Here is a 27,387-nt window from a genome sequence, read left to right on the forward strand (position 1 = left end):
ACTTTTTCTCTAACTCAGTTGTTTGCTCAACTACATCAGACACCCAGAGACTATGAACGTGCCCCATACATGCTGTGCTCTGCTGTGCTGAGGTTTGCTCCCGGGAACTCAGACATCCCACCGTCTCCACAGGGCGTCAGCAACGCCTCTAATGAAAGCTCACAAGCGGAAATTGCTCGCTGCAGATCTTACCAGCGTGTCCTTGCTGGTGTAGTGGACCATCCATCCTTCTTTCATCACTGTGCTGCTTTTCCTCTTCGTGTGTTTGACGGACTGCACGACTCTCATGAGTGGGATGTTGCTGCTTGTTGATGGACTTGAAGAGTCAAAATATTTTAGGATATAAGTTTTTAGATACAGATCTTCTTTTCCTGCATAAAACCTTATTTCAGCTATTTCCAAGAGAAAGTAGAAAAAAAATTTGCATCCCACTTGTAGTGAAATGTATCCTCAGAGTACCATGGTTCAGAATCCGGATTAGTTGGAATCTGTCATTACATGACAGGCGCTTTACGTGAACACCTCAACAATCCCAAGGAGGGTAAGAAGCACCCTGGTTTTCAGGTCAAACTACAAGGCGCTCATTTGGGGTAAACATCAGGTAGCTCCCGTCTTCGTGTACTGAGGCCACAGTATTTAGAGTCACCCACAGAAGCTCGTTTACTTACTACTTATTACAGGCAGATACATTAATAAGTTAGAGATAATATCACTTAACACGAATTTCAGTCTCTCTCTGGACAATTTCATAAAAATTAGAATCTGCTGTTGAAACTGTCTTTTAAATCTTTACTGCTCATGGGATTATGCCCATCTTTCCTCCTTTTCTTCCCTTTCTGTCTGTCTCCTCCTTTCTCCTTCCCTGCCCCCAACAACATGCCGCCTCCTGGCCCCAAACTGATCTTTTGATACTAAAGAAACATACACCTTCAAAACACAGATGGGTCAAAATACTAGTATTTTAAAAATATTTCTCGTGCCATTAAATGGAAAAAATATCCAATTATTCTATTGCTCTACTCTCATGAACAATTTCAGTCTATCAATGAACAAGGCATTTGTAAAATGGACACAAAAGGAGTACACTTTATAATATAAATGAAAGGTTTGCAAACTATCTTTGTAAAGAGCCAGGGAATAAGTATTTCAGGCTTTGCAGAATACTTAACTCTGCCATTGTGGCACAAAAGCAGCCGTAGACAGAGTGACGAACGGGCATGGGCATGTTCCAATAAAACTTTATTACAAAACAGGTAGCAGCCTGATTTTTTGCCATATTGTCCTAACCACTGATATAAAAAACTAGGGATCACCTAGAAATCAAAAAGTATTGATGATTAGATCACAAATATAAAATTCCACATACTTCTGAAATAAAATCAAGATCAGTTAAGTCCAGACAGATACAATATTTGTAATAGGGGCCAGCTATAGAGTAGATGGTGACTGCTGAGGTTGATCCTTGATCTTTGTATTTGCACACCATGAATTTTGAATACTTATGAACTTAGTAGTAAATCTGTGGTTTACACATGTGTATCCCTCACATGCAAAAGAAAATGGGTCAAAGAATGAGGCAATGCTAGGAAAGGATACAAACCACACTTCTCCAAGGGAATCCAAAGTTAGGAGTCTCCTCTAGAGAACATAGCTCGTTCATAAACAAACTACAGGGATACCTCGGAGATATTGAAGATTCAGTTTCAGACCACCGAAAAAAAGCCAATCTGGCAATAAAGTGAGCCACACAAATTTTTCTGTTTCCCAGTGCATATAAAAGTTGTTTACCCTATACTGTAGTCTTTTAAGTATACAGTAGCCTTATACCTAAAAATGTATATACCTTGATTAAAAATAGTTTTTTTTGCTACAGAATGCTAACCATCATCTGGGCCCTAGCGAGACATAATATTTTTGCTGGTGGAGAGTCTTGCCCCAATGTTGATAGCTTTTGACTGATCAAGACGGTGTTTGCTGAAAGCTGGGGTGGCTGTGGCCCTTTCTTAAAACAGAACAGCAATAAAGTTTGCTGCATCAATTGACTCTCCCTTTCACAAATGATTTCTCTGTAGCATGCAAGGCTCTTTGATAGCATTTTACCCACAGAACTTCTTTCAAAATTGGAGTCAGTCTTCTCAAATATTGCCACTGCTTTATCAACTAACTTTATGTCATATTCTACATCTTTTGCTGTCATTTCAACAATCTCCACAGCATCTTCTACTTTTCATTTCTACCACATCATCAGTTACTTCCCCTACTGAAGTCTTGTACCCCTCAGAGTCATCTATGAAGCTTGGGAACAACTTCTTTCAAACTCCTGTCAATGTTGATATTTTGACCTTTTTCCATGAATCATGAATGTTCTTTATGGCATCTAGAATGGTGAATCCTTCCCAGAAGGTTTTCAATTGACTTTGCCCAGATCCATCAGAAGAATCACTATCTATGGCAGTGATAACCTTATGAAATGTATTTCTTAAATAATAAGACTTGAAAGTTCAAATCACTCTTTGCTCCATGGGCTACAGAATGGATGTGTTAACAGGCACAAAAACAACATGAATCTCATTGTCCATCTCCATCTGAGCTCTTAGGTGACCAGGTGCACTGTCCATGAGCAGTAGCATTTTGAAAGAAATCTTTTTTTCTGAGCAGTAGGTCTCAACGGTGGGCTTAAAATATTCAGTAAACCATGTTATAAACAGATGTGCTGTCATCCAGGCTTTGTTCTTCCATTTATAGAGCACAGGCAGAGTAGATTTAGCATAATTCTTAAGGGCCCTAAGATTTTCAGAATGGTAATAAATGAGCACTGGCTTCCACTTAGAGTCACCAGCTGCAGAGTCAGCCTGTCCTGTGACGCTCTGAAGCTAGGCATCAACTTCTCTCTAGCTGTCAAAGTCCTACATAGAACTGTCTTCTAATATAAGGCTGTTTCTTCTACACTGAAAATCTGTTGTTTAGTGTAGCCGTCTTCATTCATGATCTTAGCTAGACCTTTTGGTAATTTGCTGTAACTTCTACATCAGCACTTAAAGCTTCCCCTTGAACTTCTATGTCATGGAGATGGCTTAGCTGCTAAAACCTTGTGAAACAATCTCTACTACCTACAATTTTTTTTTCCCGCATCTTTCTTTTTTTGCAGTTTTTTTTTTTTCTTTTGCAGCTTCCTCATCTCTCGCTGCCTTCATAGAATTGAAGAGACTTAGGATCTTGGTCTGAATTAGGCTTTCCCTTAAGGGAATGTTGTGGCTGGCTTTATCTTCTATCAAGACCACTAAAATTTTCTCCATACCAGCAATAAGGCTATCTCACTTTCCTATCATTTGTGTGTTCACTGGAGTAGCACTTTTAATTTATTCAAGAATGTATTCTTGGCATTCACAACTTGACTGACGGTTTAGCTCCAGAGGCCTGGCTTTCAGCCCATCTAGACTTTTGACACACCTTCCTCACTAAGCTTAATCATTTCTAGTCTTTGATTTAAAGTGAGTGACACGTGACTCTTTCACTTGAACTCTTTGAGGCCACTGTAGGGTTATTAACTGCCCTCATTTCAATATTGTTGTGTCTCAGGGAATAGGGAGGCCTGAGAAGAGGGACAGAGACAGGAGAACAGCTCGTTGGTGAGGCAGTCAGAATATATACAGCATTTATTGATTAAGTTTACTTATTTATACTAGAGTGGTTTGCCGTATCCCAAAACAATTCTAATAGTAACCTCAAAGATCACTAAACACAGATCACTGTAACAAACATAATAATAATGAAAAAGTTTGAAATATTATGAGAGTCACCAAAATGAGACCAAGAAACACAAAGTGTGAAAATGCTGTTGGAACTATGGCACTGACAGACTTGCTGTACCCAAGGTTGCCACAAACCTTCAATTTGTAAAACACACAATACCTGCGAAGTGCAATAAAGCAGAGAGCAATAAAACGAGGTATGCCTGCAAACACACACCTTAAGTTTGTTCTATAATAGATTAAAACATCAAAGAGCTTTAGAAAATACCACATGGGGCTCCACCGTTTGACCAAGGCTGAGAGTGCAGCCCTCACCTGATGGTTCTGCTGGCATCCTCGTGGTCCGGGTCTGCATCCTGCATCTCCCCACTGTCGTTCTGGCACTCTGCCATCACCATCTCAGCATCTTGGACCATCGCCTCTTCCATGTCATCCATGAGCCCACTGTTTCTTTCACTGTCATTGTCATCACTCCCTTCTTCCATGACCACATCAGACTCTGCCCCAGGGCTAAGCAAATCTAAAAACAATTGTTTTGCACCCATGAAGACAAGCCTGCAATCCTGGAACCAGGACTTAACAGAAAATTAGGCAGTCTTAAAACAAATCGATTGAAAGCCCTAAAAAAACAGTTATGTGAAGAATTTTTCTCTCACTTTCCTTTTCAATTTCACTAGTTTCACAATTTCACAATTTCAAATTCACTAGTATTTGAATTTATGAGGATAAATGTATAATTTTACAAGCAGATGCTTGTTTTTTGTGCCCCTGAGCCTAAAACATGACAAGTCATGGAAAGCCTTGGAAGGAAGCCAAGGGTGGGACAGAAACAAAGTGCTAGGAAGCAAAGCGATACCAGGCACCAGGGAAGAGGAAACTGATCTTATTTCAGTAGCACAGCCCTGGCGGGAAAAAGAAATACGTGGGAGGATGAGAGAAATTTTCACATGCAGGGAGACTCAGGACCATTGATTCTCAAAATGCCAGTAACTTTTAAAACCATGGATTCCAATATATTAAATTGGTCACATAAGCAGCAGCTTTTAAATATGTAAGATATTTGAAGTAATATTGAATCCTTCATTATATAGTTGATGGGACACAGCAAATTATAATTACTTACTAATGCAAAGTACTTATTTTAAAAACAGAAAATAGACTGATCGGAGACCCTAGCCTCTCAACCTTGGAAAATTCACATTTTACTGGACTGTCTTAACTTTATGGGAAAATACAATTTCAAAGTAATCAACATAACAAAAACTACACTGTCTCTCCTTAGTTCTAGTTATACAGCACACATTGACATTTCCTGGGCCTGAACAAAATCCATACCACACGCCACAGGAAGTAGGAAGACTGCCAAGCTTTCCTTTTTGGCAGCTAATTCATGCATCTCCAAGTGAGAAACTATATGGGAATGTTTTCCTAGAGAGCTTTCTCTTCCTCTTCTTCTAGTGAAGAAGGCTGGAGAACACAGATAATCACTTGTTCTTCAGGATTTTAGCAACAAAAATACTCAACCTGTTTTTCTGGTCCTCTATCACCAGTTTTCTTTCCAGAGGAATCAGAAAACTGACAACAGCTTGAACATATAATGCAGACTACTGTCCATGGAAAAAGTTAGCTTCAGACACTAAGTTAAATATTTGGTCAGAACCCACTAGGAATACTATCAGGGAAGAAAATGTGAGCTGCTCCTTTAGGACACAGCATTTTTTCTTAGAATTCCTTCAATGTTAATCTATGCAGTTAAAGTTTTCCTAAAGGGATGTCCCCAAACGTAGAAGAGGATATGTGGTTTTTAATTGTTTGAATTAAATTTCCTTTAATTATTATTATTATGAAAGATGCAGGTTAACAAGCACAGATAGAACGGGAAGAGTAACTGGGTGGAGGAAGGAAGTGGGTAACTCTTTCCTGATGAGTCAGTCTCTGTGACAGACAGGGAAGAAAAGTTAACTTCTGTCTCAATGCCTGGATTGAAAAGGATGAAGAAAGAGGTTGAGAGCTATAATAGGCATTCCAACAATTTCCACATTTCTGAATGAATTAGAGTAGGCGTATGAAATAAGAGAGCTGGGGAAGACATTCTGGATATCCAAGTTTTCAGTACCAGGTGGCTCACCACGTAAAAATCAAGAAAATCTCTAGCCAGTATCAAAATTCAATGATGGGTTCTTTTCTACAATAAAGTTGGACAGAGGTCATAATTTACTTTGGGCTTGATCACAAGTATGTGAACTGAAAAAACTAAAAGTAAAAAAATCCCACCAAGTCCTAACTGACACATGCCCTAAGAGGGAAAAAGCACAGACCTGACGGCTGACCTTTCACCTACCTCCATTAATGGTCACTTCGCCAAGGCAGTTGTTGGGTACTTTTGGTGCACAACGTTTGTGACAGTTGAATCTGCAATCTAATCACAGTGATTTTAAAAGAAAACAAATAAAAACCAAGCATTCATCAGAAAGAGAAGTTACAAAAAAAAAAAAAGATTGTAATTTCAAATGGATGAGGATTGATTTAAGGATCAAACTTGGGCTGGTGACAACTACTTGGTGGCATGATCATTCTTACCTTTGCACTGCAGGCCCTGCCGGAAGAGGCCCTTGAGAAGCTTCTTGCAGTACTGGCAGACCGTGGGCCGGGTGTAGGAGTGGATGACAAAGGTGTGCGGCACTTTTACTTTGGACAGCAAGATCTTGTCGAGCTGGATGGGCCGTCCAATGTATGACTGAGAATTCGACCTCTTCTCTCGACCAATGAATGACTCTGATGGTGACTTTTGCTACATGTTTGAAAAACAGTTCAGGACAATTAGACATGAGAGAATATCTGATTTATATATTTATGTATTTTAAAATTACATTGTCTTTTTTTACTGTTGAATTTAGTGGTTTGATCCTTAGGAATATGAGAGAAATAAACTAAAACTATGCTTCTGTTCAGTAATGTAATTTATTTCCCAATAATTTCTTATTTGAGTTACCTTGATTTTACAGTCTGTAAAGAATTGGAAATTAGAATATTTGAAACTGATTTCTAGGACTTTCAAATAATTTTCAGCTTTTAAATTCCATTAGTTTTAATATAGAAACATAAAGTTGAAAGCAAACTAAAAATGGTTCTTGACACCATTGTACACAATACTTCACTGACATTTTCTAAAGTGTTTCATGTAGAAAATGAAAGCAGTTTATGAAGATAAAACACAAAAAGTAAATTTCTCGTCTGCCCAATACAGTACTTCACCTGAAAATGGCCTATAGTTTTTTTTTTCATTCCCTCAAAGAAAAAAATAAATATAATTTAAAATTATCCCTCAACCATATAAAAGTAAAGGGTTAAAACTATACTATCTTTTTTTTTTCAGGGAGGAATAATTAGGTTAACATATTTATTTATTTATACTGGGGCCTGAACCCAGGACCTTGTTATGCTAAGCATGTGCTCTACCACTGAGCTCTACTCTCCTCCTACTTTTATTTTTATAAATGAAAAACACATAGTGACTAATGAATTATACAAGACACATAAATATTAGTGTTTTGGCTACAATTATATCTCTGTTCACTCTTGTCTCATTTTGGAATTATTTAATCAGTCCAGCACACAGATATTTTAAAAGATTAAAGGAGGCAAAATTAACCATGTTTCCAATGTTTTGGAACAATTTCATGGCATACCTTGATATCATGTTAATATACTTGGAAATCATCAGAAAAAATGGTATTCTAGAATCACTGAAATAAAAGTTGAATTGAATTGCTTTTTAATAGTTATTATAAATTATATATCTCATTTATTAAGCGCCTACTTTTAGTAATCATTGTGTTAGGTGCCTTACAAGATAGGTCTTATTATCTATAGTTGAGGCATCTAAGCTTATTAAGTTTTAAATACATTTTTTGGGGTCAAATGCTAGTAAACAGTTTAGCCAAATCATGAATCTACATTTGTTTGCTTCCAGAGCCCTTGTATTAGTCAGTTTCTAATTTGGAATAATCACCAAAAAGATGAGAAACAAATTATATTTACATACAATTTCCATCCATTTCAATGCCTATCTTTGCCAAAAGTTAATGCCATTTATTACCAAATGGGAAAATTCTGATTTGCAGATTGACTAGCTGCAATAAAAAGAAATTTGAAATGACGTTCTACTTAGGGATATTATATCTTCAGTTAAATTTATAATTTTAATTCCAGAAAATAAAACTATAAAGCACAATTACTCTGGAAAGGCTCTCAACTCTTGTCAAGACATCCAGGGAGCTTTTAGAGACAGGCCAAAAGTTTGCCAAACCAGAATCACAACTATATTGAATAAATATTTTCAATGGAATTGAAAAATAATTAAATCCATAGGGTTAGGTCCCTGTTTTAACTATCTCCAACGGGCCAGTTTTAAGAATACACTAAAATGAAAAGTGATATTTTTCCATAGTTGGAAAGTTTCAACACTCAGAATAAAAGCTGACCTGATGTCACACTTTCTGAGCAGAATTAAAATGTTCTCAGATTGGAAAATCGTGTGAAAAGTTGACCAAATCACCCTTTAGTTATTTTCCTTAATTTAAGAGACTTAATTTTGGGCGGTGTGAACAGAGGCAGTTGGAGGTAGGACTATTCACTGGCGTAGGGTAGGACTATACCATGGAGCAAATGCACTTAGTAGAGCAAGAAACAATCTGTTAAATGGAATGTTTTCTTTTCATCCAACATGGGAACACTCAAATAAACACTGCCATAAACTACAAGAACCAGAATTATTCTTGAGAAGTCATTTCATTTGTTACCTTCAAGGCAGGATTACATAAGGAATTTTAAAACATTACATGAGTTTAGGGAAAAGAAACTGGCTGTTACTTTGTGGCCCAGCGTCTGTACTACACACACATTCAGGCAATGATGAGATTCACACAGCTACATGCGTCCCTGGCACAGGGATAACAACTCACAAACTACATAATTTATAGCGTGAGAAATTAAGACTTTAAGAGCATTAAAGATATAATAGTAGTCTAAGATTTTAATAGCATTAATAAAGAGTGCCCTCCTGTTGTTCATGACATTTTAAAACTAAGATTAACTAGCAACACAACCAGATAGACTTATCATTATCTTTTCTGGTAGTTCCAAATATAATCAATCATTTTCAATGCGGCCTATATTTCTACATTAAAAAGTAAAGTTTTAAAATCTTTTCTAAAACTTTTTTTAGTTTTAGTTTTTTTGTTTGTTTGTTTGTTTTGTTTGTTTGTTTTTGCAGCAGAGGGTAGGGTGTAATTAGGTTTATTTATTTATTTTTAGAGATGGTACTGGGGATTGAACCCAGGACCCTGTGTATGGACTTAACATCAGTATAAAACTAGACTTGATTCAAAGGGTATTGCTGGCTTAAATAACAACCTTTTTGGATGTAGTGAATCCAAAGCAAAGAGATATTATATCATTGTATTTCTTCATTAACCTTACTTCAATTTTTTTTTACTTATTTGTGTATATAATTATAACATATACAGTACTTTAGGATCTTTCCTTAAAGTTGGCTCTGGTAAAGAGAAAGTTCTTTCTTACTCATCAACATTAGTGAAGATTTTACTAGGTTTACTAAGTTAACTAAATGGTATTTCAATTAACTTCTACTGTTAACTTGCTGTTCCAGTTTGGCACTGTGTATTTGGTAAACCTGGGCAATCTGCAGCGTAAGTTGTTTTTTTTTTTTAATGGGAATAGGGAGGAAAAATTGAAGTGTTTTGGAAAGAGAACAGCTACATTTTGTTTCATTCTGCTTCAATATTATGTTCAGAGCAAAAACTGGCTCAAAACTCAGAGTAACAGATTTAAAATTCCCTTCTCTATAATTATGGTAAGTATATGCAGGAGGATGTGTTCCTAAAAATTTACGTTAGCCTTTGGTCCTATAAATTGTTCTTTTCCTGAGTGGAGGAGTTTGGATCAAATTACAGGTGTGGAACTTTTGTGAGAACTGACATCACTATAGGATATGGTATTGGGATAGACTGATACAAATGATCTGATTTGGCAAATTACAGATGATGAAATGTATAAAGGTCTTTTTTGTTGTTGTTGTTCTTAGTGTAAGAGGTATCATCATGGATGAGAGAGAATACTGGAATAAGAAAATGATGAAAGCTGAATTCTAAAGTCAGGATTAGATCTTATATAGAATAAAGATTACAGAGATTACATTTTTTTAAAGTCTAATCTTTATAGAATAAAGATTACAGAGATTACTTTTTTTTAAATCTTTACAGAGATTACATTTTTAATCTCTGTAAAGATTACAGAGATTACATTTTTTTAAACAGACTTTAAAGTATTTTCTTAAGTATCTATAACATCCTTATGTTAACTGTGTTTTATTTGAAATTACTGCCAAAGTTAAAACTATAGCACTGAATACCTAATTACAGAGACAATGCATCCTGCTTTTCTAAAGACTGAATTTGTTTTTTAACCTGGTGTATTAAATTGATGACTCAGCAAGTTTGGAACTATCCCAGGAAATGACTGCTTAGATTACACTGTGGAAACTCCAACTGCCAGCACGTCTTTAAACATTCAACAGGACTCTGAAACAATTTCCCAACAAGGTCTATTCCATTTAGCAGTTCAAAATGAATTCTCTTTAGTAGTAAAGCTAGAACACAGAGGGGGAGAATTGCCTATACTTGTGGTTTCTTGTTGTCATCTTTGTAAAAATCAAATATAAGATTTCTTGAGAGATAAGTCACTCTACAAGAAAAAATTCAAATGAAAACTTCTCCTATATTAAAATATTTATGTTCATTAACTAAAATGCATTTCACAGACCCATACTGGGGACTGGATTTTGGGGTGACATCAACTCCCCTTGAGTTAAAGAGAAATCAAAAAGTAGAGAACACTTTAGCTTACATGTTGACATCTCTTTTTGGACTCATCACTTTTGGGACTCTTTTTGGTCTTAACCATTACACATTATGCTCCTAAGAGAAGGACAGTGTCTTAATCACATCTGTCCTCTGTTAATGGAAAGAACTGCCTGGTACATGATAAATAGTAAGCACTGCTTGACTAGAACAAAAATGAATGTTTTCAAGAAGTAAATGCATGCAAATAATGAATGAGACATTTCAAAAGAAATGTACAAAATACAGGCTGTAATATAAGCATCTTAAAAATTTAGTACTATATGCCCTGTAACTCTGACGCCCTTGCTCTACAGGATTTCGATTGTAACAGAGTATAATAGCTAAAGATTTTTTTTTTATACTGTACTTGTCTGCCTGCTTCTCACCTCTATTTGGCACGTCCAACATGAATACACAATCTATCAGAACCCTTCTGCTCTGGAAAGAGGAGGAAGGCAAGCTCAAATACATGCCTGTAGGCTGTTATTATTAATGGGTGTTAGGGATGTAACAGAGAATGGTGGAGACTACAGTAAATTGGAGAGGACAGGCTCAGTTTAAAAAGTATGGCTTTGGCTCGAACACTGCTAATGGTTGCCACATGAGGATGAAAGCCCCTTGTTTCCAGATATCTCAGCTTTGTAAGAGAAGCAAAAAGTCTAGTTGTTTTATGAAATAACTGTGTTTCTAAATATTAGCAACTCTGAAAAAATTTTGAAACATTGTGCCAGTCAACTGATTCAGGGAATAAACCTGTTCATGGGGAGTCTGAGACAATGACATAAAACAATAGACAATGACATAAAACACTTCCTGTAACTTTTATAGGTGCCAGATTCTTTTCATAGCGATTTACATTCATTACCTCACTTAAACCTCATGACCACCAGGCTTTTTAAAGATAAGGAAGTTGAATCATAGAGAGATTAAATCATTTGTCCAAGATCACAGCCGAACTGGGCGCTCAGGTAGTCTTGTTCCAGACAGTAATAATTATTCCTCTCTTTTTAGTGTCTCCCAGCTCCTACATTCCCTGGTTTTATGTTAATATAAATATAGAAAGCATTTTCTTCCCTTCATTTAAGTTCTGAAGGAAGAGTTCATAGGAAACAATGAGAATAATCAAGTGATAGTATGTTCTATGTGCCAAAATGCAGTGTGAAAATATTGTGAACCCTTAATCCTGACCTACAGAAGAGACTTTCAAGCAGCTCATCTGTGCTCAGAGGATAGCATCTGAGTTATACATGTTTGTTAGAGCATAATGACTAGCTGAATAAACAGCTTCTATGATATAAGTATCACTCAGGTGCCTGCCTACTTCCCTGTTAAGGAACTGTTATTCTTAAAAGATATCAGCAAAACTGTATGAAAACAGATTCAACCCAATAGTAATCCTTTATTCCAGAAGTTTTAAGATCTAGCATTTTTCACTATCATTCAAAGAACTGTGCAGAATAGCACCTTATGACAGTGTTCTCCTATTGCCATCAAGATGGCTTTATTTATAGTTGCCAAGATATGGAAGCAATCTAAGTGCCCATCAACAGATGAATGGATAAAGAAGATGTGCTACACACACACACACACACACGCACACACGCACACACAATGCAATACTACTGAGCCACAAAAAATAATGAAATTTTGCCATTTGCAGCAACATGGATGGACCTGGAGGGCATTATGCTAAATGAAATAAGTTAGACAGAGAAAGACAAATACTGTACGAGATCACTTAACATGTGGATTCTAAAAAATACAACAAACTAGTGAATATAAGAAAAAAGCAGCAGACTCACAGATACAGAGAATGAACTTGTGACCAGTGGGGAGAGGGAGGGGAGGAGATGCAATATAGGGGGAGAGGAGTAAGACACACAAACTCTTAGGGATAAAATAAGCTACAAGGATATATTGTACAACATGGGGAATATAGCCAGTATTTTATAACAATGACAAGTGGAGTTTAACCTTTAAAACTGTAAACCACTATACTGTACACCGGTATTTTATATAATATTGTACATCAACTATACTTCAATAAAAATGATAGATCTGTCTAATTTAACAAGTGTTTCCTGGGACAAATGCTACCTAAAGGCCCAAGTCAGATGCTACAGGACATATAAAGGCAAGTAAATAACGTCTCTGTGCCCAATGAGTCGATTATCCAATAGAATTCTGGACACAAAGTAACTGCTACCATCAACAATAACAATACGTGCTCTTCCCTTCTTCAGGCATAGATGGCTCTCACTTATTCTTCAGACTTTAGGTCACATACCATGAGGCCTCCAGACCACTCAACTTCTTGTCGGCTTCCCCTCCACATTTTTATTCTCTGGCACATCATCCTGACCCATCACTGCAGCCTGCAACTGTCTTATTTACCTATTTGTTTACTACTTCTTTACTATTTCCCTTCGGTAGAATATAAGTCTGTGAGAAGGGGAGCTTGACTGTTTTGTTCATCACTGTATCAGCAACTTCTCGAACACTGACTCACACAGAATAAGCGCCCATAAGTATGAAGGTTTGAAGAAAAGATAAACCACTCCCATGGTGGAGATGGAGCAGTCGTTCAGAAAAGTAATTTCCTGAAGAAGAGGCATTTGATGTGCATCCTGAAGTGAGCCTTGCCATGCAATGACTATGTTGACTATTATTACCAGTTAAAATTCTGTTTAGGACAACTCAGTCCCCCTAATCTTTGGGCTGCCTAGAGATTTCTTTCATATACTCTGAAACCTGTTTATCCCACTTGGAAATGATTATTTAACCGTCCCCCTAGTCATTGCTAATAAAACATGGCTGTGAATGCTTAGTCTGAGGCTATTTTATGAAGCCAAAAGGAACGATCAACTTCTTTTAACAACACTTAGATGAGCATATCAACTTTCCCACGGGGAGCCTGGGATTTTCCAGCCTCGAGCCGTTCTTGGACAACAGACAAGTGCGAAGACCCCTGGGAAATGGAGTTCACGTAGGAACACCCATGTTTCCATGCCTTATAACTCACTGAGTAGAGGGTACAGTGTTTGGAGAGTTTTAAATTGTTCAGTGCTATCCTGTTACAATTCTGATTCTATATGCCTTGAACTATCTGCCAAGTGCGCCAGATAAATGAGTTTGGCTCCTCAGTTGGATACCCTAAATATATAGCATAAATAAAATCTAATCAACACCTTTTCATAATAGTGAAAAGGACTGCTACAGAGCAGGAAAAAGAAAGTGTGCCCCCTGCTTAGTGGTGACGGATGCTGTTTTGCAGTGGAGAATCCATTTCTTAATGTTTGCAGCAATTTGTGAAAGCTTTCACAGTAGCAACATAAATAATCTCTTATTAAAAATACAAGGCAATCTGGATTTGCTGGGTGCTAAAGTAGTCTTGGAAGTTACATTAACTTTTACATTGCTTCACTCTTTTTTAGTAAACAGAAATACAGGGTAAAAGAACCTTACTATTTTCTTAAGCAATCCAACCTTTGCAGGGAAAGCACTAAACCTGTTGGAGAATTGTTACAAATTACAGGCATTGTTCCTTCAAAAAGTCAGTCACCAGCATACTACCAATCTGTGGGTTCCTGGAGGAGAGGGGAGACATAACACAAGTAAGATTACTTCTCTTTTTACTTGATGGCAATACAACCTTAATGCCGCACACTACACGTTTATAAAATAAAAAAGAAGCATTTCCACTGAGGAAGAAGATCACTTTGCATGTCAACAACTTCTGCTCTGGGGCCTCGAGTGTCAAACTTGATTTACATATAGAAAGTAAACTGGAAGGTAAAGAGATTACGTGGAAAATTGAAGAATATTGATTTTAGGGACATGGACTCTCACAGTATTTGACCCTGACTGAATTGACAGCTGGCTTGGGTTTATGAGCTCAATGGAAAGCTTAATGAAATAATCTGAAACACGGCTTTCCCCTTGATTACTACTGCCTTGGAGACACCAAGGAGAAGCTGGAAAAGCATGCCACAAATACAGTCTAAGGCTACAAAGGTCAGAGCCTCTCCCTTCAGAAATGGCCCATAAGGATAACTTCACAGTATTTTATAGGATTTTAGCCTCAATAATCAGTGATGAACATGTAGCATATATGTGTATGTATGTGCACATGTGCTTCTGAAACAATATGGTACAACCAAAGACTAGATTGTAATGCAACTTAGCTAAAAAAGAGAGAGAAAAAGATGAGACTTTTTCTTTACCTACCAAAAAAAAAAAAAAAGCTTTGAGTTTTAAAAGTATAGGACAGCACTAACTCAATGAAATTATATCACTCAGTGATACTTTTTAGTGCACAGCTACAGAGAAACAGACATTTCCAAAAACTGGGCTATTTGGAGATACGTATTTTTGTTCATAACTTCTAGACAATGTTTCTGCATTCTAGATTGAAATGCAATCTAGACATAACTGCATTTCACCATGTTTACTATCAAAATGACAATACTTTTACTCTTCTTGAGAAGGGAGATAGAAATTCATCTGACAAGACAGAACCAAATATCAAAAAACCAAGTCCAATGGATCAAGTAAAATACTGTACCTAAATATTTCTGAAAACACAGATAAACATTTTAGAAGCTAAATTATCTACACAGTTTCTAGAAGTTTACTTAATGTACAAATTCCAATCATCCACTTTCCTCACTCCTCCTCGTTACCATTTTTTCTACACAAAACTTAATTTCTTTTCTGGGTCTGAACACTCAGGGGGATATACAAGCTTTCCAAATGATAAGGAGTAACTTTTTTTCAAAGTACTCAGCTAGGTTAGGAATTTGAGACAGGACTTAAATTTGGCCCAACATGACATTAGATGGACACATACGGCCACTAAGCAAGTGCCTGCTGATGGTGACAAGGTGGGTGGAGTAGCAGGGTTGTTTAGCGTCTTAAAGCAGAGAGCTATGTTTCGTGTCTTAAGGTGTGCTTGTGCAGAGTGTTACGGAGGCCAAGGGACCTTTTTGAAGTGAATGCAGGCCTTTCAGAGTTTTCACTAAAGATTCATTTGTTCTGAAGACCTGTACGTTTTGGAAGTGTGGACAGTGGTATATGATGCCTCCTTCCCCGGTGGAGTTCATGAAGAACTCTCCAGCCATGTTCCTATTTAGAATTACATACCTGGAAGTCTATGTTGAGAGCCCATGAATTATGAATTAATAATGTACATAAGATAAGCCAAACACATTAAATGGAATCAGGCAAGAGCTAATCAGTAGCACATCAAAGCAGGCCTCACACTCTTAGTTTCACTGATGGGCTCCTTCACCACAAACGTACCACCACACATACTCTTCTGACTCTCAGGATGTGGACAGAAGTGCTGGTTAAAGAATTTTTGGATGTCTTTTCCTCACTTGAAAGTATATACTGCTCAGGTTTGAATTTGGAAAACTAGTTTATCCAATCATCAGAAGAAATCTTGCAATATCTGGCAAATGTCCTACATGGAGGTACGTCATGGTGCATATTTAGACAGAAAAAGTGACTTTTTAATTCAGATAAACCACCAGGATTCCTGGGACTCCAGAACACAAGCTTAACAATTAAAGTCCCCATTTCTAAATAGACTTTTGCTATTTTGGAAAATATCCTGGAAAATATTCAATTTGGCCAGAAATTTCATCATAGTTTCATTCAGGAACAGAAATAACTATTTTTTTCACCATTTTTTGCTTACCTGAAAAGAATCTACCTCGACTATTATAAAGCATGTCAGGATCCTATCCAATTACAGATACATAATGCAATACTAGTATTCTCTAGTCTTTGTTTACTTATTTATTTTTTAATGAATAGAAACAGTAACTGAATGAGTCATTTCAGGGGAAGATTTTCTAGGAAAGTATGCAGCCAAGACTTCTTTTCAGTATAATGCTTGTCTTAAATGTGAGTCAGTAAGCTCTGTGAAAATAATAGCAGTTTATGGCAAATTATTATTTAAAAAATATGTACCCTCACATAAAAAGTTAAACTGAGTATTATCCAAATTTTATAAAAACTAAAGGATGTGAAGGGTAAGGATATAAAATAGTCAAACATAGGAAAAGCTTTTGGAATAAGCCATTTATTTCCTAATAATTTCTGTAAGGCAGTCTGAATGTTAAGAATTACCAAAAAGACCAGGCTAGTATTTAATTTCACCAAAAATAAATTCTCCCTAGAGGCTCTTAACCTCAAAGCTATAATAGTAAAACCTTCCTTCAAGCATTTAAAAGCATTTAAAATAACTTCATTCAAGTTCTTAAGTTTTTAAAAAAAATTCCATAAGAACTATCTAGCTTTAAAAAAAAGTGTGCCATGAGTTGCAGCTACCTTGACTTCAGCTAATTTATGTCAAGAAAAGACCATTCTCCTAAATCATTTGAAAAGACTATTGTGCTTAATCTGCCTACATTGATTTATTTTCAATAGTATTCCATGTATAGTAAGATAATGAGTGAAAATTTGTTTTTCTCCGTGTTAAAGTATTAGTATGGGAAGAAGACAACAGAAGCACATGTAAAACTAAAAATATAATTTCATCATCGATTAACAGACAGAGGATTACTGTCATAATGTATATTCCAAGCAACCAATAAGCAATTCAATAGACAGGAAATTAGCCATAGGTGAAATACAAATGGCCAATAAATATATGAAAATCTGTTTACCTTTTCCAGTAAAGAAATAATATTAAGGAACAGAAATTATTTTATCTATCAAATTAGTAAAAAAAAAACTTCTAAAATATTAATAAAATCAGTTGTTGGGAAGAGGACAAAGAAATGGAAACTCATACACTGCAGTCAGTGGAGTCATAAATTTAAACTTTTGCAACCTTTTATAGAACTATTTGTCAAAAATGTAAATATTCTTCAGTTTACTTGGCTTATATGGATATAATTTACTGGATTCATTCAATAAATATTTATTGAGAAACCTACTAATACTTCTACAAATCTGCGAAAAATACATAGAAGGATGTGCATTTCAGCATTGTTTAAGAAAAAGGAAGCAATATCATCAGTAGGAGAGATTAATTAATATATATCACTGTGACATAATACCAGGAAGCTTTTACAAAAACGTATTTGTCTGCATATTGTTCATTTCTGCAAGTCCACAAGGACAGAGACTGATCCAAGTTTTGCATCCTGCAGTTACAAACCTGAAAGCGTAAACTGACTAGGTCATACTGGACCTGGAGCCAGGACCAGGATTCCTGAACGATGCTGCAGCTCACAAACTGTCACTAAAATATTCCTCTGAAATAATGGTCAAATTTTGTGAATCATTTTCTTTCAAGATATTTATAAAGAAAAAAGAAAAGTTTATTACCTTTTCAACAAACGCGATATAAATGACCTCAAGAACAATAGCTTATGTAGAAAATTCATCTTGTTTCCCTCAGGAGCTATCCCATGAAGGCCTGGCTGTCTCTAAGTTGTGCACCTTCCACAGAAGAGCACACTACTGTTCAGTCCTCCTTTACACAATCTGCTCCCATTTCAGTGTAGGAGAGGGAATTGTAAAATGCCTCCTGTCCTCATTTCACTTTATTACCAAGGGATAATTTGAAGTGAAAGATACTAGTTTACATTTAAAATTATATCTGAAAGGCACTGTAAATTACAAAATTTAAATTTACTAGAATATCAAAAATTATATTGACCTAGCATTCACCCTGGACTTCTCTAAGTAGGGCCATATTTTGAACCAGGATGATTTTCCAAATACGGAAATTTACCATTATTGAAGCAGACTTCTTCATTTTACACCTTAAGAATCAAGATATCTTGACGTGTCAATTTTATTTAACCCAGAACATGTTCTGGTTGTGTTTTCGTGAGCTTTCTTTGTTAGAGTTATCTTAGCAAGACCATCTTAGAAGAGACAATAATAATGTTTGGAATTTATAGTCTCATGAAGGAAAAGAACAATACGTCAACTCTCAATTCACCAGAGGTACAGAAAGAAGAAAAACTAAAATAAACATTAACAAGTCAACTGGTCAAAACAAGCTATCACAAGAAGAGGGCCCTGCTTTAACGCTTGCTTCTCCTCCATGATTAGGTTTATTAATTGTTTAAAATAGATAGAAAGCCAATTTTGGAGGGTATATTTTCCACATATAATTTCTTCTTGGATTGAGATCTTGATATATATACTTGCATACCATCCTTTCAAAAAGTAACTAAATAGACTGAGATAATATATTAATAAGGATTCAAAGCTCCTTTCTTGAAAAGTTATATTCATCTTCAGGCAGTCCTTGTTTTTGACTTACTGTGCCAACCAAAACTTGTGGCTATCGGGATGGTGACCTTACTTGGCAGAGTTCTGTGGTAGCGAGCACCAGGACACAGTTCCAACATGCATGCATTTCAGGTAACCTGCCAGCAGGTAAAATGAGTGTTGACTGTATTCTGTTCTATTCTCAACTAGTTTGCTCAGTTACATAGAAAAGATACCAGTGTTATGGAACCAAGTAATCTGAGGGCAAAATTTTATCTGTTAAACCATCGATTAGTCTAATGCCTGCACTGCTCTGTCTTATTGAGTACTGTGAAAACGTAAATAATAGCAACAGGAAAAGACAACAACAACAACAAAAAACCGTGGGCTTTCTGCAGTTCAATAGGTTGGATTCTGAGCTAAATTCTGAGCCAATTATTCTCATTAATATTATAATGTTGGTTTGCAAAAGATAGTTAGTACCTACCTCAAAGCCAGGACTCACAGGAGACTGAAACATGAAGTTGTAAGAGTAAAAAGCAGACAAAGGTACAAAATAAAGGGAGGAAAAAGACAAGAGAACAGTGTTATTAGAGGAAAGCAATGCATGTTACTTAATAATATTATTTCCTATACATATGATTTTAAGAAAAAGCAAAATGTTATACTAATCAGTGTTTGTGGCCAAAGAAACATCTAGGTTGGAAACTGCTATTTAACATTTAAATGGAACCAGAGATACTAACTCAAGGTTGCAAAAACACAGTTTACAGTTTTTCTTTTTCTTTTTTTAACATTTTTTATTGATTTATAATCATTTTACAACACAGTTTACAGTTTTGAACTGGTTGAGGTTAAAAAAAAAAAAAGATCTACTTGTCACCATGTCAGTGATGAAAGATGGTTCATACACCTTGTTGAAAATAAATTACAGTCAGAATGAAGCATTTTGACCTTTAAGTGAAAGATTAGATTTTCTTCACAATAATTCATCCTCTCAATGGAAAAAGAAAGAAAAAGGTCATCAAAGTAATCAAATGTGACATAGTTGTTATCTGCCTGCAGGCAAGAACAAGCTGATGAACAATCAGTATCAGTCAGTGCTTTACAAACCTGGAAAGTCCAATAATGGGTTAGAGTTTTAATGAGAGAAATATGTCGACAGTGTGTTCTTTGCTTGATTTAGAGTCTCTGCTGCTTATCATTGTTTTCTGTCTGATTTTATTCAAAGTGAAATAGCATTCAAAAGTAGAAAGGTTATTATGAATTTTTTTAAGAGGAGAAGGCGTATCAATGAAAAATGTTAAGAAACAGCTTTGGTTAAGTAGACGCATATCTGGCAATTTATGCTGAATACGCTCTTTTTCATCTCTGTACCTTCAAGCTTTTGGGGGCAACTCTATCTGATAACTAGAAAACAAATCAAAACGAAAATACAGTTGGCTCTGTATTAACAAAAATGCATGACTGTGTTTTGAAATCAGTGACATTTCCAGTGCTGAATAAACCACTGCACTTTGAGAAAAATCCTATTATCTGTTCTCTCAACCCTTGTATCCTAATTTGCAACCTACAGCTAACTCATTTTGTCAGAGACTTTCGGAAGTGGTGTACATTTAGATTGAGGTTGTGCTAAGATTGTTATGCAGTAACCTGTTAGATTTATGGATTAACATGAAGCATGACAGAACTCAGGGGCAACAACCACTCATTTGGCCAGATCCAAACATGACTTTGGAGGAAAAAGTGTAACTACTCAAATGTACTTTTATGGAACATTTTCATACAGAAGTGGCAAAGCTTTCTTTTGGGAGAGGAAATCAATCAAGTTTCTCAATTTCTATAATAAGATACTCTCCTTGTCATTAACATATCTGATATCCCAAAGATCAGAATTTTCCTCCAATTTGCAGTCCTGCATGGCTCTATTCTGGGCCATCATCAGAATCCAACTTCAGCTGAGTGCTGTTCAGAGCATGTAATAGCTGATGACAATTTATGCAACGTGCATTAATTCACTTATTCTTCTAAATTATCAGCTCTCAAAGTGCATGTTTTTCCCCATTAGATATTCCTAGGTTTTATGAGAAAGAGGGATTACATATTTGAGCCAGTTTAAGAACACTGATTTTCATTATTGCAAGACTTCTGAGAACCATAAATATGTATAATGAATACTGTGATATCTGGTACCCGGACAGGCCAAGAAGCATTTCCCAATCTTATTTGACTAGGAAAGTATTTTTCTTGCAGAATATTTTATAACACCATTATTTTTGAAGAAAAAATTATACAAACACACATCTCTGTATTTCTCCCCTGTTATCAAATTAGAATCACCAGAAATGTCCACAGGTTATCAAGAAAAAGAGAGCCACCTATTCCTTTGGCAGTTGGTTGTAATTTTATACTAGAGTTTTGTTTTTATTTTTGTTTTCTCCTTAAGATGGTCATATGAATCACAGTTTCGTAGCTGTGGTGAAGACTACTGTAGAAAACAATGTTGGTTATGCAAATGACTACTATGTATATATATCAGGATGATTTGGTATATTACTTTTCATTTAGCACTCAAATAATTTATTTTCTGTTACAGAATAATGTAATTTCTATATCCCCATTTTCCTTAAATTGACTAACAGAAATCTCAGAATTAACCTTATTTATTAATTATTCTGACATAATATTTCATTCTTTTCTCACACGACTTGTGATGAAGAAACCTAATGACTTTACAACTTGCTATTTGGACAGCTACTTGTTACTATCATTTCAAAACATTTTTATTGTGGTATAATTTATATGGAATAAAGTACAGAAAATTCTAGGTGTACAACCTGATGAGGTTTCACATGAACATATAAGGATGTAACCTCTACCCAGATCAAGATATAGAATATTTCCAGCATCCAGAAGGCTCTCTCCTGCTCCCTCTCAGTCAGCACTTGACTAAGATGAACCATTATTCTGATGTCTCTCATCATAAATTATTTTTTCTCAATTAGAAATTCATATACTGGATTCATAAGCATATACTTTTTTGTGCCTGTTTTTTCCCCCAAAATATTATTTTGTGAGATTCATATATGCTGTTGAGTGAATCAACAGTTCCTCAATTCTACTGCTGTATTGCTGTATACAATTCCATTGTATGATTGTACCACTATTTGTTTCTAGCTTTTAGCTACTGTGAATAAAAATACTAAAGACATGCTTGTAATGATACTATTCACATTAGCATCCCCTCAAAATGAAATACTTAGGTATAAACCTAACAAAATATATATAACATCTATCCGAAGAAAACTATAAAACTCTGATGAGTGACATCAAAGAAGAGTGAAATAATGGAGAGATATTCCATGTTCATGGATAGAAAGACTCAACACTGCTAATATGTCAGTTCTTCCCAACTTGATCTATAGATTCAGTGCAATCCCAATCAAAAGCTCAGCAAGTTATTTTATGGATATCAACAAAGTGATTCTATAGTTTATGTGGAGAGACGAAAGACCCAGAGTAGTCGATACAACACTGAAGGAGAAGAACAAAGTTGAAGTTGTAGGACTGGTGCTACCCAACTTCAAGACTTACTATAAAGATATAATAATCAAAACAGTGTGCTATTGGTAAAAAGAAACACAGATCAATGAATCAGAATAGTGAGACCCAAAATAGGCCCCCATAAATATAGTCAACTCACCTTTGACAAAGGAACAAAGGCAATTAAATGAAGCAAAGATGGTCTCTTCAATAAATGATGCTGGAACAACTGGACATCCATGTGTAAACAAATGAATCTAGACACAGACTTTACGCACATCACAAAAAATTAACTCTACATGGATTATAGACCTAAATATAAAACACAACACTATAAAAATCATAGAAGATAATACCATAGAGAACCTAAAGAGTTTGGATATGGTGATGTCTTTTTAGATATATAACTAAAAGCATGATCCATGCAAGAAATAATTGATAAGCTGGACTTCATTAAATGTAAGACAAGGTTAAGAGAACTAGAAGACAAGCCACAGACTGGCAGAAAACATCTGCGAAATATTTGCAGAAGACCCATTTAATAAAGACTGTTATCCAAAATATACAAAGAACTCCTAAAACTTCACAATAATAAAACAAACAACCCAATTAAAAAATGGGCAAAAGATCTTAATAAAAACCTCATCAAAGAAGATATATGGATGGCAAATAAGCACATGAAAAGAAGTTCCACATCATATGTCATCAGGGAAATGAAAATTGAAGTAACAACAAGAAACCACTACACACCTATCAGAATGGCCAAAACCCAGAACACTGACAACACCAAATGCTGGGAAAGATATATAGTGGCAGGAACTCTCATTCATTGCTAATGGGAAACACAAAATGGTACAGCCACTTTGGAAGACAGTTCGGCGGTTTCTGACAAAACATAATCTTACCATATGACACAGTAATTGTGCTCCTTGATAATTACTCAAAAGAGCTGAAAACTTATGTCTACACAAAAGCCTATAAACAGATGTTTACAGCAGTCTTATTCATAACTGCCAAAACTTGGAAGCAACCAAGTGTCCTTTGTAAGGTGAATGGATAAATGAACTGTAGACACCTAGACAATGAAATGTTATTCCATGCTAAGATTAAATGAGCTGTCAAGACATAAAAATACATGGAGGAAACTTAAATGTGCACTACTAAGTGAAAGAAGCCAAACTAGAAAGGGTACACATACTGTATGATTCCCACTATGTGACATTCTGAAAAAGGCCAAACTACAGGGACAGTAAAAAAAAAAAAGAATCAGTGGTTGGTAGAGGGTTGGGTGGAGGAGAGGAGAAAAGAATAAATGGGGCTAAGAGGATTTTTAAGGCTAGGAGCAGAAGTTCTAGAACAGATTATTAACTTTTTGCCTAAGACTAAGCATTGCATCACATGGTTTCAAATGTTTTAACTTTTCCTAAATACCACAAGAACATCTGTACATTTTTTAAAAGATGAGTAAAGCATAGGGAAATTATAGGATCATTTAATTCTGAATTCTCTTCTGCAATTGTCTAAAAGTTTATAAAATTGATATAATCTTGATAAGTATACTTAACCATAATGAAACAACATATTAGTGTGTCCTCCTTAAAGATTTACTGAGTTTTTCTTATTTCCTTCTAACACAGGTAATAAGGTACAAAAAGACATACACCTCTGCAAAGCTGTTGTGCCATAAACTGACTACATTTGGGATTTTCTTAACAGATAGACTGCATCATGGTTGGAATAATGGATACAGCTTACTGCCAAAGCTGACGACAGATAAAGCCTAAGATCTATGCTGTTATACTTTCTATCTTAGCAGCTTTACAGAAATCCAACATTCAACTGATGTGACAAAAATGGATAAATTAATAGAATTGCCATTATCTCAATCCGTATGAGAAATGGTGATTTCATAGTCAAAATAGGCAATTGAGTATGGAAGAGAAAAATCATTTTCTTGTATTTGGGAGAAAATCTACACTTACGGCAGACTTGCAACATGGGCAGTCTAGTGGCATTAGATAGCAATGCCATCTTTTTTTTTTAAGTTTTTAAGTGTTTTTGGGGGAGGGAACAAGTAATTAGGTTTATTAATTTAATTATTTTTTTTGATGGAGGTACTGGGGATCAAACCCAGGACCTCATGCAGGCTAAGCATGTGCTCTACCACTTGAGCTATACCCTCCCCCCAGCAATGCGATCTTTATCTAGACCATCGCCTTTACAGGAATGGAAGCTATTCCTTAATGTACACAGAACTAAAAGGTTTTACTATCACTACCATATTACCTTTGACTAGGCATTCACTGTAATTTTTAAACTATAGTTACTGGCCTTTTCTGTTTTGCCCAGGGATGAAGAGATATATTCACAGAATTTCAAACATGTGAAGAGAGACATAGGCACCCACAGGGACACAAAGGGCTTTGATGAATGTAAAACATGATTCTGAGAGCCAGTGTGTCACAAACATTATTTCCAAAGGCATTTCTCATTTAGAGGTTACCCATAGGGCATTTTAAACAAGGTTATGAAAGTTTATAATAATATCTTTCAAAGTATATTGTGGTCCCAATATTTTCTCACCTCATAAATATCCAATTTGATCAAATTTTTACAAGCATTCTTGGCAGATAAAGTTAAAATCTGATTTTTTAAAATATATTTTAAAATATATTTTTAAGCATTCTACACAAAAAATTTTCCATTTAGTAATAAAGTGCTAATGAATTTCAACATCTGATGTATAATATAGCTTGTAATCAAGTAATTCAAATAAATAATTATGTAATCTGATTAAATAAAACAATTAAATAATTTGGATGAAAAACACAAAAACCTGCATTAAAGATTTGTTTCATAACTTAAATGTATGTATAAGTTATGTATTTATATTTATACATAAATGTATGCATATAATAATTTAATTTATACTTTAATGTATATATGATGTGTTGAAGTATATATACATACATGTATATATGTATACATATATATATGTATATTATAAAAAACTGAGAGTTTTAAAAGAAGACTCTTTAGCATTATGTAGATTCTAATCTATTCTAATGAAGAATGACTTTAGTTTAGAACTTTAGATATCTTGTGAGATGCTAAATAACTTTTTAAAATCTTTTCCTGGTAAAACAAAACGATACACAATTAATTTTATAATTCTATTTCTTAAACCTGTTTTAAATGTCTTTCATGTAAAGGGTATGACTCTCAGTGACTACACTTAAAAGCAACAAGAGTAACTGTTGAAACTTATAATATCACTACTTACAAAAATTCAAACAAAATCAAGAAACTTCAGAGTTGGGCAGGTGATACAAGAATTATTTGAAGAAGTAAACGGATTTTGATTTAAGTACCTTTCAGTAAGAGTATCATTAATTCTAACTAAAATTCTAACTTTATAGAGTAATATATAATCACACACATGCATTCTGAATAGTCAGCAAAACATAATATGTTCTTCTAGTTATTAGTGGGATTTAGTATCTGCCTTCCCCTCAACAGAAAATATAAGAAACTACCAAAATAAAGTCACAGAAACACAAAGTCTGGAATTTTTCCTTTTGTCAAAATAAGCATTCATATGAGTTTTACGTCTGGTTTACATTGTAACAAAATTTAAGTGAGATAAAGATCACAATAAAATTTTTCCAAACAATAAAATAATTCATATAACTCTTTAGAGATATCTTCAAAATGTATTGCCCCTTTCCACTCCAGGGATTTACTTAACCTAAATGTTTCGATAATTTTTAAATTTTTTCTCTTGAATTAACTTTTATAATAATTAGATTAGAATTAGTTTTTGTAAGATCCATTGGTGGAGGGAGTAAATATGGGACATTTAAGCTCACAGCATTAGCTTATTTCAGAATAATGTTCTTATTTTAAATAATGCACATAATTACCATAATTTTTACTTTGTTTTGAATGTTTGCAAAGTCCAAATTTAACTTTCTTCAAGAGGAATATTTAAGCCATATCCACAAATATATATTTTAGAGCTAATGGAAATATTTAAGGGATTAAGTGCTATTTTTCTCATGGCATTTGTCAATCAGTGTCACTCTGACAATGAACCGGCAAGTATGCTAGTAATGCCAAGCAATTAAAACACTTTCATATATTCATAAGGGCAAATTACAAATTTTCTCCCAGAATAAAGTCAGCTATGCCACAAAGGACTCTAATGATCTTCAGAGAAGAATATCTTTTATCTCTGGTTTCCAAATTTTGACAAACGATGTTTTGCAACATTCACACATTAGTTTGTGCTGCTCTGGCCCCATGATCATGATGAAACCTCACATTTTTATAATTGCTCTAAGCTCACAGATAAAAGCAAACTCAAAACTGTTGGATATTTGTTGAGGCACTGACCAACCAACACAGGCCCTGAAGGAACAGAGTCATTAACAGCCTGGCTGTGTCCTCCCTCCCAGGTACTGTCTTGGATCCACACTGATCACATCGCCCTACAGATTTCTCATGTAATGAGGAAATGGATAAACAGGAGGCCATACCAGAAGGGGCTCATCAGGGGCACTGGTGGAGAGCTCGGCAGATGCTGTGCGGACAGTGCTGAGCCCAGTAAGGGAAACATTCGAGAGCCTTCTCCGCCTCACGCCACTGCAGTTGTTGGGGATTTTAAATGCACATCTCTTGTGGTAATTCAGACCACACCCTGGAAAGCGAAAGCAAAAATGACTTTTTTCAACCATGAATTAAAAGCTATTCTAGTGTAAGTTGTAAATCATGAATTTTCAAAAACAGTACTGCTTCCATTTTTCTTGAGGCTGCCTGAAATCTTAAGTTTTCTTCTGAGCTCCTTCTGATTTTTCCCAATGCATCAATAAGCTTGGTTTTGAAATCTGATTTTATTGGATGAGCTCAGAAACTACCCTGGTTATGAGTTC

General features: G+C 35.3%; 1 protein-coding gene across 3 annotated transcripts in view; it reads right to left on the reverse strand.

The window, feature by feature from the left end:
• Positions 1-27,387, reverse strand: part of PRKD1 (protein kinase D1) — a 272,532-nt gene that overhangs the window by 49,700 nt on the left and 195,445 nt on the right. For 2 of the 3 annotated variants that reach the window (XM_072962879.1, XM_072962881.1), the window contains 6 exons: positions 26,995-27,155; positions 19,401-19,424; positions 6,333-6,543; positions 6,094-6,171; positions 4,068-4,272; positions 193-316 (listed from right to left, as the gene is read on the reverse strand). In XM_072962879.1, the coding sequence (XP_072818980.1) occupies positions 193-316; positions 4,068-4,272; positions 6,094-6,171; positions 6,333-6,543; positions 19,401-19,424; positions 26,995-27,155 (803 nt within the window). The remainder of the gene's footprint in view (positions 1-192; positions 317-4,067; positions 4,273-6,093; positions 6,172-6,332; positions 6,544-19,400; positions 19,425-26,994; positions 27,156-27,387) is intronic. The other variant, XM_072962880.1, reaches the window with a different exon arrangement.

Source organism: Vicugna pacos, chromosome 6 (genome assembly GCF_048564905.1).
Source record: "Vicugna pacos chromosome 6, VicPac4, whole genome shotgun sequence".
Lineage (NCBI taxonomy): Eukaryota > Metazoa > Chordata > Mammalia > Artiodactyla > Camelidae > Vicugna > Vicugna pacos.